The following is a 13224-nucleotide window of genomic DNA, read 5'->3' as shown; positions in this document are numbered from 1 at the left end:
ACTAGACACTCAGAAATATGTTTGGGGTTTTTTTTGATCCCTCTCAACTGTCTGCTTTGTTGGGTACTAAGAGGCTTGCTACTGGGCAAGTTGGGGAGAATCCTGTTATATTCACTACTTAAAAAGCTCACTATAGTAATGGATTAGCTGGGAAGTTGGTATGTTTTCTTTTCTATTATTTCCTATATTCTCCTACAAAAATACATGGGATACTCTATTGTTGATTGGATTTTTTCTTGCTTTAGTTATTTTTCTTTGAATGATGTTATCTCAGCTCTATTTCTGTACAAGAGTTATATTTGAATGTTATGTTGTAAATTTCATAATTAAATTAAAAACAAAAAAGCCTTAAGTTCTTCTCAGATTTCACTAACAATTTGGTTTATGATTCTGCTGAGGCTCCCTGGATACATTTAACCTTTTTCTGTCCATTGAACTGTGATCTCAAGTTGATTTCTCTAATAATGGAGTCTCTCAGCAGTATCAGTTTCTGTTTTCAGCTCTTCTGACATTACCTGAAGAATTTTCAGTATATTGAGTATCATTCTTCTTTACTGAAGCTACTTCAGATTCTATTCTTGGAGTATCATCATGTCTAAAGGCATTCTTTCGGGGAGTGGATACTTTGTAACAGATCATACCCTGGTAGAATCCTCAATAATCCATCTTTTCCTGGACTGTTGTCGGGGTGGTGGTAGATTGTCTTATTGTTGTGAAGGTGGGGGGTACATTGTCTTAATGTTGAATCTTGATAGAGTAGGAATGGCCCAAAGGTTTCCAGAAAAAAGAAGAGAAGAGGCACTAGAGGTAATGCACCAATTTAAAATTATTTTAATCATCATAGGTGCATTATTCTCTGGTGGACTATACACAGCAGTCGTAGAAATATTGATTTGTCTACCGTGCATGTTGATGATTATTTTCAATTGACACATTACCTCTAGTGCTTCTTCTCTTCTTTGTTGGAAAACTGTGGTCCATTCCTACTATGTCTGCCTTTCATTGGCTTCACGTAGGGCGGTTCATCTCCTTTGGTTTGTGTTTGTCTGAATCATTATGGAGGCCTGCCTTTTTTTTTTTTTTAATTGCAGCCAATATTTCCCTCAGTTTAGTCAACGCTTTTTCAATGCAGAGAGCAGGAGAAAGATGGGGCAAGCTCTAAGGCTCCAAAGGTTTCCTTTAGGATTAAGGCACCACAGCTATTGCAATGAATGTTAATTTGATTACTAGGTTTGATATACATATGTGAGACAGTTTCAAGTCAGTCCCCTAGGAAGAGAGGTTTGTTAACAATGGCCAGGTAGATACAGCAATTAAAATTATACTGGAAGGGGTAGTAGCAATCTATGGAACAAGAAACTCAGCAATTTTAAAAGCAGACACTTATTACAAAACCCAAGCAGGTAAAAATCATGGTTTGCGTTAGTTTTATAAATATTAAGAAAAACAAACGACACAGAAAATATAGAAAAGGCCTGTCCAAATTACAGCCCACGCCTGGTTGGCTTCAGCTATATTAAAACCACACATCTATGGCTTCCCTGCTGCGACTGGCTTTCTATGTTTGAAATGCTTGGTACAGGAAGTTCAGATGGCCACTTGGTCTCAACCCAAACTTCCTGTCCTGCAGAGCTCAACGTTGTAGAAAATCAGAGTTGCAGTACAGAACCTGGAGCTGTGCTGTTTGATGCAGATGAAGTCAGTCAGATGCGAGAGACACCAATACCAGGTTGGGGGAGTATACATATATTAAAGAGAGAGAGAGACCAGGTTTGGGGGGGGGGGGGGGAAGATACAAATCACCTTCCTATAAAACTATTTTGCTACAAAAGCAGATAAATAAAATGATAGAATGCAGGTATTTGTCTTATCTGGAGATGAGACAGAAGTTCAAGCTGCCCTAACAAGCAAAGTGTTGGAAAGCAAGCCTCTCTCAGTCTAAATACACACTTGCTTGGTAACTATGCCTGTCTCCTAGGCCAGGTAATTATTTTAGAGAAACTGCGGGGGAGGGGACAGGAGCCTGAAATTACATAACTTTAAAGCAGCAAAGCACACCAATTGAATCTGATTTCTTCAAACCAGTACTAGTAATCAAATGACAAGAATTTAACTGATGGTTTGAGCAGTGCACAGATGCAGGTAACAATCTGATATTACAAATTTAACAGTTCAGGAGAGTAAGTAGTGCATAAGCAAGAGTAGAAGAAAGAGAGAGACACACAGACTGGTTGTGGGGGGTATATAAGAGAGCGAGATTGGGTGATGGCTGGGGAGCGGACGATGCACTGTTGTATTTTGCTCCTAATTCAATGAAACATGCAGCAAAATATGGCACTGCATGTTTTGGCCCTCTGAATGTTATAAAATATAAAATGTGGCCCCCAATAGAAAAAGCCTGAGATTAACTTTTGTTAATTTTACATGAATTAAACACTATTTTTCAAACCTTCTTCTGCACCAAAAACCTACTGATTCCTGTAATTGTAAAAAAAAAAAAAAATACAAAGGCATTATCTATTTCCTTTTTGTACAGGATATGATCAACTTCTAATTCATTAGTTTTCATGAAGATAAGCATGACACATTTATTAACCAATACAAGAAAAGCCTTCTTCAAATGTGTTTGAACTTTGTAAAAGTTCTTGATCAAAGAGGGAAAATTTGATTGTTTATGAACATTGCATCACAAGACTTACCTTGCTCTTTCAGTAGGCGGACCAGTGTAATGCAAAGGACTGAGATATTCTTTAGAGCAAAATTTTCCTACTTCATCTACCCAGTGGCCTGTAAGCGTCGGAGGACAAACCACCAAGGATGGAAGAGGTACAGTGTCTGCTGATTTCGTTTTTGAATATTCTTGAGCCCTTTATAGGATCAAAGCATATACACAATAACAAATCTGCATACTTGTTCTTGTATTACTGTATGATAGACATTGATAGTACTTGAGGATTACCTGAGGCAATGGTCTCCTGCAAGAATACAGATGGACTGTAGTGTCTTTCCTAAACCCATATCATCACATAGAATACCGTGAAGTTTGTACTTATTAAGAAATGCCAACCAGTTTACACCATCCTTCAAAAGGGAAAACAAGCAAAAGTAAATTTTAATAGTAAACAAAAATACTACCACCATAACACCTGAAACAAAAATGCTGAGTACTGAGAACAAGAAAATCAGACACATGGACCGAATTATCTAGACAAAAATATTCCCATGAGATAAAAGTACATCAATCCACATCAGGGGTGGACCAAACATTTAATGTAGGGTCACATCAGTGGCTATTCTATGCACCAGAAGCCAAAAATGGGGGGGGGGAGGGGGGGTCTCTCAGAACTCCAGTTGGGGGGGGGGGGGGTGTCTTCAATCAGAACAGGCAGTTGCTTGGGTGGGAAGAAAATCAATATATATCCCTTTCCTAAGCTCTCTACCCAGATGGACTCCAGAATCCCCTCCTACCTCTGAGGCTTCTTCCCTTCTAGTTGGTGAGTGACCATGAACATAAATCCCCTTGACACAAAAATGTAAGAAAACTGCCAACCTCTAGCTCCATGGTGTGACCTCACCTTGAGTATTACGTTCAGTTCCGGTGTGCTGTATCTCAAAAATGATACAGCGGAATTAGAAAAGGTTCAAATAAGAGCAACCAAAATAATAAAGGGGATGGAACTCCTCTTATACGAGGAAAGGCTAAAGAGGTTAGGGCTTTTCAGCTTGGAAAAGAGACCGATGAGGGGAGATATAATTGAGGTCTACAAAATCCTTAGTGGTGTAGAACGAGTAGAAGTGAATCGATTTTTTACTTGTTCCAAAAGTACAAAGACTAGGGGACATTCAAGGAAGTTACATGGAAATACTTTTAAAACAAATAGGAGGAAATATTTTCCCCCTCAACGAATAGTTAAGCTCTGGAACTCTTTGCAGAAGGATGTAGTAACAGTGATTAGCGTATCTGGGTTTAAAAAAAAGGGTTTAAAAAATAGGTTTGGACAAGTTTACGGAGGAAAAGCCCATAGTCTGCTATTGAGCCAGACATGGGGAAGTTACTCGTATGTTCATGGTAGCCCTGGTAACACTGAAAACCCAAAATGTCTACAGCATTGGGTCTCTGGTTAGCTGTAGCCTTATGTGCTGATATACTGGACAGCAAGTATTGATCCTGTGAGCTTGCTTTTAGTCTGTGAGCCACAGTTTGCCCACCCCTGATGTACATGGAGGAAGATGTGAAAGTTTACCAGCATATTTCCACAGGCAAATGAAAGACTGAACATGCTATAACATTTTACATGGAAGATTTAGTACTTTGTAGAACTGACCTCTTGGAAGAAGTGTAATTGAAAGCAGATTCACAATTGTAAATTTATATAATGAACCTCCGAGAAGAATGTGGAAAATCCTTATTTGTTTCCATTTGTAAAGAAACATGCAAAGATATGCCATTTCCTTCTAAAAATGAGAGGCAGGTGGAACCTTATAGATTTACCAGTTTTTGTGGCATGAGCTTCTGAGGACCAGAATCCACTTTGTCCACACCCCGAAAAAAGTAGACTCTGGTCCTCAAAAGCTCATGACACAATAGATTGTCTGTCACTTTTGTTACATCAGACTGACACTGCTACCCCTTTTAAAAGGCTCTCATCCATTTCTGGGACAGTATAAATGTTTGAATGGTGAGTTGGGTGATAAGATTATCTCTATTTCAAATCTAAAAGGGGACTTCAGTATTAAATCCCTCTGTCACCTCACTTCCCTCTGTGTGGGTATTTTGAAGTTAGCTGCCCAACTGTTTGCAAACCATAGTGTATAGGGTGATGATAAACCTTGTGTTTTAAGTATATTGGAATACTGAAAAGCCAATAAAAATCAAAATTCAAAAAATTCCCCCTTTGTATAATATGTATAAAAATAATCTTTACATTTTAAATATATATATTGTCTACACTACATTCTTACTTCTTTATCATCATCATCATCTCCTTTAATAAAAGTTTAACAGAATTAACAGAATTTTATAATGCAGGTTAGTAAATAAGAATTGGACTACACTTCTACTCCTGGGGGAATTCTGCACACTTTATATGTAATGTTCTTGAGCAAAATCCCCCTCTTATAAGGGTTCGCTTCTCCCGCCAGGTTTCACCTCCATTTCTCTTAGCTTGTATCCCTTCCTCTGATAAGTTGTCCACAGCTTTCTCTCCCTCTTCTCCAGGGTGAAGACCTCCCAATTTGTATCCCCCTCCTCCACTCTCTTTCTATTCACTTGTTCTCTACCCTCTAGCAACATTCCGCCTTCAAGAGTTCTTTCTCCTCATCCCTCAGCCTTCCCTGGGCTCTCCCCTAACTCTTAGTAAGACCCCTGTTCTGTTCACACTCCAAGGTCTTTTTCCCCTCTCCCAGGCAAATTCCACCTTACTTTTCTCTGCCCCAATCATCTCGGCACACTATCCAAATTTTGCCAGCCCTCCCTCCTCCCATAGTGCAAACACTCCCCCATCCATTTCTCTGCACCACCCCCTACCATGACACAAACACCTCATTTTTCTCCATCACACCCGCAATGCCACAGATCAACGAATCCACCCTGCTCCAGTCCTCTCCCTCCTATGGTGCACACAACCCCATCTAGCTTCCTGCAGCCCTCCACCCCCTTCCCATGATATACACACACCTCATCCACTTCTTAATCAAGGTTCTCTCATACACTCAATTCACCTTTTTCCAGCCCCCCTCCCCCAGTCCTGGGCCCAATTGTTCCTTTTAATCTTCCAGGCCTCTGAACAGCCAGGGACTAAGGGCACAGAGAAGGTAGAAGCAGGCCAATGTGTAGCTCCTCCTCTTACTATGCTGGAGTGTTATGTGCACAAAGAGGGAGGGAGGCAGCCAGAAAACTGAGCCATCTGCACGGCAACAGTAGACTGCACAGAATTCTGTGCAGGAAAGGCAGAATTCTAAGCAGTCTACAGAGGTGGGGAATTCTGCGCAAATTATACATAGCACAGAATTCACCCAGGAGTAAACTTCCATATCAAAAGGGGTTAAGGAGGCAAGTATGAATATTTACTCTCATTGCCTTATTGCATTTTAGCATTTCTTGTGTATAACTGTTACCTGCTGATAACTTCTGAGCTCTGCTTAATTGGGACTGGGATTTTATAATTTTCCAGTTTCTTTGCATCCAATAGCTGCTCCAAGAAATTACGTTCTCTGGCTTTCAGTTTGATTAAATCTTCAGACATATCTGGTGGGTCTGAAATGCCAGCCTGGAAAGAAAACAATGTAACTGATGCAGCTCAGAAAAGGAACAAGCAGAAACTAACATTTAAAGGGCCTCTGCTCTACACTTCTTCATAGCATCCCATTCGATCTCCTGCAAGTATATCAACTGTTGAAACTACACAGGTCAAATCCTTGTTAAAATACGTCTGCACTGCCAAAATTTCATACTCCTATATGAAGCAGTTTCTAAGTTAGTGCGTGTGGGGGGTTGGGTGGGGGGGCAAGCACACAGGAAGGCAAAAGGCCATGTAAACTATATAACATGTAGACAACCAACCTTACCAACCTTTAAGATTAAAAAAAAAATCATCACTGTCTAGCCTCTGTAATCTCAAATTTAGGTGCTAGGATGCTGCAAGCTAAGCACAAATTCTGTACTGCCAATTACCCGCATAACTGCCGTTATAGGATACTAGCTAAGTGGGCGTTTAAATGCCAACATTTAGGCACAGCACTTACACCATGTCAATGGCTGGTATACATGACTGACTAAATATTGCAGTTGCATGCATAACAGTATTATAGAATCTTAGCATGTAAGTGCTGGGCATGTCCCCTGACCTGGCCATGCTCCTCACATGTCTATATCCCCTTGCAGTTAAATGCTATAGATTTTCCATGCGACGTTTCTAGAATTGCAAATGCAGTTGTGTGTGTAATAGCAAATTAGTGCCAATCAAGTAATTAACTCCAATTACTGGCAATTGTTAGTGCCAATTAGCGGCTAATTTGCCAATTAACTTTCATGTTTAACTAGCACTATTCTATAATCTGTGTGCACAATTTCCTGTGAAATAAAGATGGCATAGCAACAGCCTTCATTACCAGCACTTCACAATTTATTTCTATAAGAAAATAACCACACTTTTACCTTTTGCCCATTCTAGTAATGACGATGGTAAGGACATGTTCCAACTTTTGGATGTCTTAGATGACTGAAGACATGGCAAACTGTAGAATATAAAACACATATATACCCCCTCCCCCCCAAAAAAAGACAACTCAATACATCCTAGATTTAACACTAATTAGGTGTACAGTAATTTACAAGGTTCACGGCTAAAATTACAGATCATAAATGACAAGTTATTCACTATATCTTTCAATATTCATTTTCACATATATAGAAAAGTCAAAAGATCTGGAAGTTGAGCTTCAATGCAAAGTAAAATTATGTGAGTCTGGTGGAAAACTTCATTACAATAACCCAGGGGTGGCTCAAGGCAGTCATGAGATGGCATTCCCAAAAGTACTCAAAAGGAGCACTCGGAGCACTGGTCAGGTGATTGCTCCAAGAAAAAAAAAATGCAACTTTTATTCTCAGGCTATGTGAAATTTTGCAGTCACTAGTTATACTGGGCAAAAGCTGGGGGCACTGGTCTCAAATAGAAAACATACTGATCCTGACCCTCCACCCTGAACTGTTAATATTAAGTGTAAAATTCTGCCTTGGTCAGAAGCCACTCATCCAATGAGTTCAAGGCAGAACTAGGACACTTCCCATAAAACTCACTGTACAAAACCAATTTCTAATTCTAATATCACCCTAGTAACAGCAACATAAACCTTCTCCAGTACCAAGCATTTTGTGAATACAAAAACCTACAAGCCACTCAGTACCAAAACTTGCACAAGAACATTATCTAGGAAAGGGTAGCCCCATAAATACTGAAGTGGACCTCATTCTGGGAAGATTTGAGCTGGTATTACTACAGACCATTCAACAGAAATTACATAACAGAATACACATATCCGGACACAAACAAGAACTCCCTAGATATTTCAAGGGTTAAGAATCCCAATGGTGTCTGCAGGCATGCTGGAAAATGGCTAAAAGATTCTTTTCCAAAAGTATGTTATACCACAAAAGATGTATCAATGGGGTGAGATCACATAAAAAGTGTTGGAGGTGGTATGGTGAGATAGGTACCTTCCTACACATGTGATTGTAGTGTCCACAAATTGGTGAACTGTGGTATAAGGTTCTGTAAATGATCACAGAATGTCTGGGGACACTGGTGCAGAGGGTCTTAGGATATGTTTGCTGAATCAGGACCTACTGGGAACAGAGGAGTGGTACTGGGAAACCTGTTAAAACTGGTGTGTGGTTATGAGGATAGAAATTGCTAAAGTGTGGAAAGAGAAGCTTCCTCCAGGGGTTGATGCAATGCTAGAGAGGATGAGAATGAGATACCAAATGAGTAAGATCACTGCATGGAAGTATCACAAGATGGGAGACTTTTTAGAGAGCCTGGGCTCCACTGTGGAGTTGAAGAAATTCTTTCACTTTTTGAGGGTCCCTAAAGTCTGGAATTGATGAAGCTCTATCGTCAACTAACCCTAGCCAAATCTGTTTACATACTTCATTCCCATGCTTCTGCAGAAATTCAATTTCTTGTTGTGTAAATGTGGTCATGGAGATCAACTTAACTCTCTATGTGGTGAATTTAAACCTCACAGAATGCCGAAGCAGAGGGTGTACACGAACAGCCCGTCATTTGCGTAGGTTGGGCCCCTTTGATTACAATCAAAGCACTTGCGGTTGGGCAGCAAGCTCGTCATCTCCCAGAGCAGCTTCAGGTTCTTTTCAGCTTCTGAGGGACCGATAAAAAGTTAACCACAAAAATTGTGATTAAAAGCAGGCCTCAAGTTAATGCCTTCATTGAGGACACAGCCAGAAGATAATTATTCCCAGGGGTTAAAGCTGGAAATAGGGATCCACAATGGCAACTACATTCTAGAATGCTGCTGTTACCTCTTTAACTTACTGATTTTCTGCTGTTTTTCTTGGTATGGGCAAGCACAGCGTTAGCAGCTGAGGTTGCAAAAATCTTTGGCTATCCTGACAATAGGCCCTATCGATTCATTTGTGTTCCAGGGAGTAGAAATGCAGTTTGATCTGGGGAATGTCCTGCTTGGAGCAGTCTCTCAAGGAGCAGATAGCTCCGCTGGGCGTGTACCAATTAGTCAAACAACTCCACCTTTGCAGCTGTGTGCTGTGAGCTCCCCAATTATTGTTTACTGGACTAGAAAGGCATCCAGCTGTCTAGCAATAAGGTAGACCTTCTGGAGCAAGTGGAGATGAGTCATTTGCTATTAATACACAGGGTATCAGTTGTGGCTTTGGAGGAGAATGTTATTGTTCAAGGTGCCTAAGATGGTTTAGAAGTAGGAGTTATTGAAAATACTGTCATATTTTTGCCACAGACATCAACAACAAAACCTGTGGAAATGACTTTAGAAACAATTTGGTTGGCAATTTCAGATTTAGCTGAAATCAATTCATTCCGTAGTACTATAAACCGAAAAAGATGTGGAAGATATTAAACCTCCCTTGTGGGAGGTGCATTTATAGTAAATATGGCCTCACTACTAAGTGGGTTGAGATCCCTGGGACCACCAAAAGATATTATTTGCGGGATAATACGTCCTGCATCACTGAAGGGGTGGTTTATTGTATAATATGTTCTTGCTCTTTATATTATATTGGCCATACGAAGCGCCTGTTAAAAATTAGATTAGCTGAGCATTTTAGCAATCTGAGGATTGGGAAGAAGGATGCCCCTTTATTGATGCATTGGACTAAATGTAACCATTCTATTGAAGATGTCCGATGTGTAGCGTTGGTACATATTGCCCTTTCTATGTATGGTGGTGATGTCAGCACACAGCTGTTTAATTTAGAACAGCGTTTCATTTTCACTTGGGGTACGGTGGTTCCCAAGGGTCTCAACCAGTAGGTTGAATGGATCTAATAATCATCTTAATTCCTCGCAGCTGAGTGTAGCCACTTCTTTAAATAGCGAGGTAACCGGATGTTCCGGTATTCACGGCTGGAGGTGGACTCTAGCTTCCATGCTTGGACATTTATCCCTGAAGGTACGCAGCCACATAATTAATTACAAGAGTTTATTGCAGTACTGATATTGGATTCAGCAAGAGGTTATTAGTGAGTGGTTAAGTAGTGATTTGTGCATTGTTATAGGGATCGGGGGCTGTTCCTCCTGAAGAAGGAAGTTCCGAAATGCGGTCGGGGAACATGAGTGGAGTTGATGATGTGTGCATTGTGCTAGTGGTTCCCAACAGTAGCTTAGCGCTACCACGGAAACATTGTATATTGCTTACACGGAAATGTTTATTTGAGGTGGAGAGCTGAGCTCAAGCACATACCTAACAGAAGATCTGGAGGTGTGCACCAGCGGACGGAGATTTGTTTGCATTTCACAGCGCAGAGGAAGTCAGCGCTGCTGTGACATTTAAGATTAATGCTTGGTAGTGGGACTATACAGTAGGCTCAATTTTTTTCCTTCAATGAAAATGGACATTTATCTATGTAGTTTGATGCAATGTGATTATAAGGTGTATGTAATATCAGAGGATATGTACTGTTGAGGGGTGGCGGTATGAAAGGTTTGTATGAGTGAGTTCTGTGGGCACTTGATATGTGTGTTTATATGTATGTAGTTTGATTAAACAATATGTGATACAAATTCATATAGGGTACTGGTGGTGTAATATGAGAACAGTAGGCCACAACTTAGACAGCTATATTAAACGATATGACTGGAGTTAGAACTAAAATGGAAATTGTGGAAAATGCTTTAGGAAGTGTGATGTTATAAACCCTTAGCGGTATTTTAAATAAAAGAAATCTGAATTAGAGATTGTTTAATTTTCTCCAAGACACGAACATCTCCCTCAGGGAGATGGTGAAATTATGTTGTGTTGAAATTCTTCGGATATATGTGGAACAAATACCATCGTAAAGTTTATTAGCTTCCAACTAAGCAATGTGGGAGTTTAATGCTGATTGGGTACTTAACTGTAGATTCACTGGACTCACATCATGCAGTGTGATCTCACTTAAATTCTGTACGTATGTATTATGTATTGTGCATGTTTTTAAACTGGATCCCACTTAGTTTTTAGGTCGGTTATAAGTGAAATAATAAATAAATACTGAAGTTGTGACGTTGCTACTTACTTTGGGTAGCGTTGACAGGGATTATTACTTAAATGTTATTTTAAGAACAGAATGAAATGATTTAAACCGGTTACGATATAATTTTCCTGATTTTCTTTTGTTGCATCCTGGAGTCCTTCAATTGGGGATACATTCTATCTCAAGTTCCCCAGTAAATGTACTATATACTAATCCTCTAAATATGTTTTTTAGGATCTAACGCACTTTTCTTCTTTCATAGCTACTAAGGCCCTCATGATCAAAAGCCCTGCGCTGTTCCAAACAGCGCTCTAAAAATAGCAAAATGGCGGCACCCAGCCCCGCCCAGCGCATCCCAGGATGCAATGGGCGGGGGCTGGGTGCCGCCATTTTGCAGCGACGTCGACTGTTAGAGGAGGGAGGCAGGCTGCGTCCCTCCTCCAACTAAAGGTAGGGGGGCCAGGAGGGGGGTTGTCACTACTACTATTAGTACTACTTCTACTTATCCCCACGGACCACCAGGGATTGGAAGAACAACGCTGGGGGTGGGGGGGGGGGGGAGTTGGGGTGGGCAGGAGGTCCTCCCGACCTCCAGCCCCCCCCCCACCCGGTCGCTGGATGGGAGGGTGGGAGAGGGTTTGGCTGGCGGCAACCACTTGACATTTTCTGGGGGTTTGGGGGGACTGGAGACCCACCGGATCTCCAGCCCTCCCTAAACATGGGGGGGGGGGGGGGAGGGTGGAATTGTCGGGGGGACCGGAGGTCCACTGGACCTCCAGCCCCCTGTTTGCATTTGCTTTGGGGGGGGAACAGGGGCCTGCCAGCATGCAACTGCATGCTGGACAGGGCTCACCATTCCTCCCCAATGATCGGCAAACTCTAACGCCCACTCGGAGCTGGTGCTGAGTTTGCTGCGGCCAGCGACCCAATCTTTGGCGCGCTGGATGCTGATCATTGGGGATGAATATGTTAAGCGCTGATTAGCATGCATTTGCATGCTACTTGCGCTACGAGCCCTCAAGTGCGTTGTTTCACGCGCTCGAGGGCTTTGATCATGGGTCGGCAGCAAACTCCAGCGCTAGTATGGCGTTAACAGCCTCTAGCGCTGGAGTCTGCTTTTGATCATGAGGGCCTAAGAGCGCTACCAGGGCACTCAACCAGGATTTGTAAAATGAGTACTAGGTTTAAGGCTTTTCTCCTTATCTAATATACAGTATGGCTTATTTTTCCTTTGTTCATACTGCAATTTTCCTTATTCTCCTCCATTGTTATTGGATCCAACATTTTCTCCCCTCATTTTGCTCAATTCAACTAGATATAGGTGTGTAGCGCTTTTCTTTTCAGTCTTCTTTCATTTATTTTGCTGTCCTCTATTTACAGTTTTTATCCAGTCCACGATATCCCTCTTTTTTTGCATCTTCCTATAGCTTTCCATCTCCCACAGCCTCTTATTCTCCAGACTGTCATTGTCTTTGCTCTCTATCCCACTATGTCTTGTATTGCCCACTTTCTCTCCTCCCTTGATGCATCTCTCCCTCTTCCTCCCCCTCCCTGTGTTACAGTATCTCCTGCACCATCTCCCTGGATCTACAGCTGCATGAAAAGCATAGTGCTCTAAGCTCAGGCCCACACAAGGCCTGTCATGTTCAACTCCCTCCAAAACAGAGTTCCTGTTTCACAAGGGACAGAACATTACAGGTCTTGAGCTTATCCATAAACTCAAAGGCCCCATGCTGATGCTATGCTTACTGCTTTGCCACATTCCAAACAGGAGCTATAGGCCGCAGAGTAGAGTGGGCCACAGTGGCAATTAACTCACCAATTGCCCAACACTGCATCAACAACTCAAAAGCTTGGAGGTAGAGATGGAAATTGGTTTATTTAGCCCTACCAACCAAAACAATGTCCCACTGGCCCTGACAGAAGTTCCTCTGGCGCTCATCCTCCCTCCCCAACTAACACCATGTTTCTTTTGCTTGGAAACAGTTGCTGCTGCC

The 13224-nt window shown here is 41.5% G+C and overlaps 1 protein-coding gene across 1 annotated transcript in view; it reads right to left on the bottom strand.

Annotated features, from left to right (window-relative positions):
* The window catches only part of BTAF1 (B-TFIID TATA-box binding protein associated factor 1), a 620170-nt gene that overhangs the window by 150933 nt on the left and 456013 nt on the right, over positions 1–13224 (bottom strand). Inside the window, 4 exon segments of the mRNA XM_030204965.1 lie at positions 2700–2867; positions 2960–3081; positions 6118–6143; positions 6146–6269. Of these exon segments, the coding sequence (XP_030060825.1) occupies positions 2700–2867; positions 2960–3081; positions 6118–6143; positions 6146–6269 (440 nt within the window).

Source organism: Microcaecilia unicolor, chromosome 5 (assembly GCF_901765095.1).
Source record: "Microcaecilia unicolor chromosome 5, aMicUni1.1, whole genome shotgun sequence".
NCBI lineage: Eukaryota > Metazoa > Chordata > Amphibia > Gymnophiona > Siphonopidae > Microcaecilia > Microcaecilia unicolor.
Note: the sequence above shows the minus strand (reverse complement) of the source record. Positions and strands in the feature narration are given on the sequence as shown.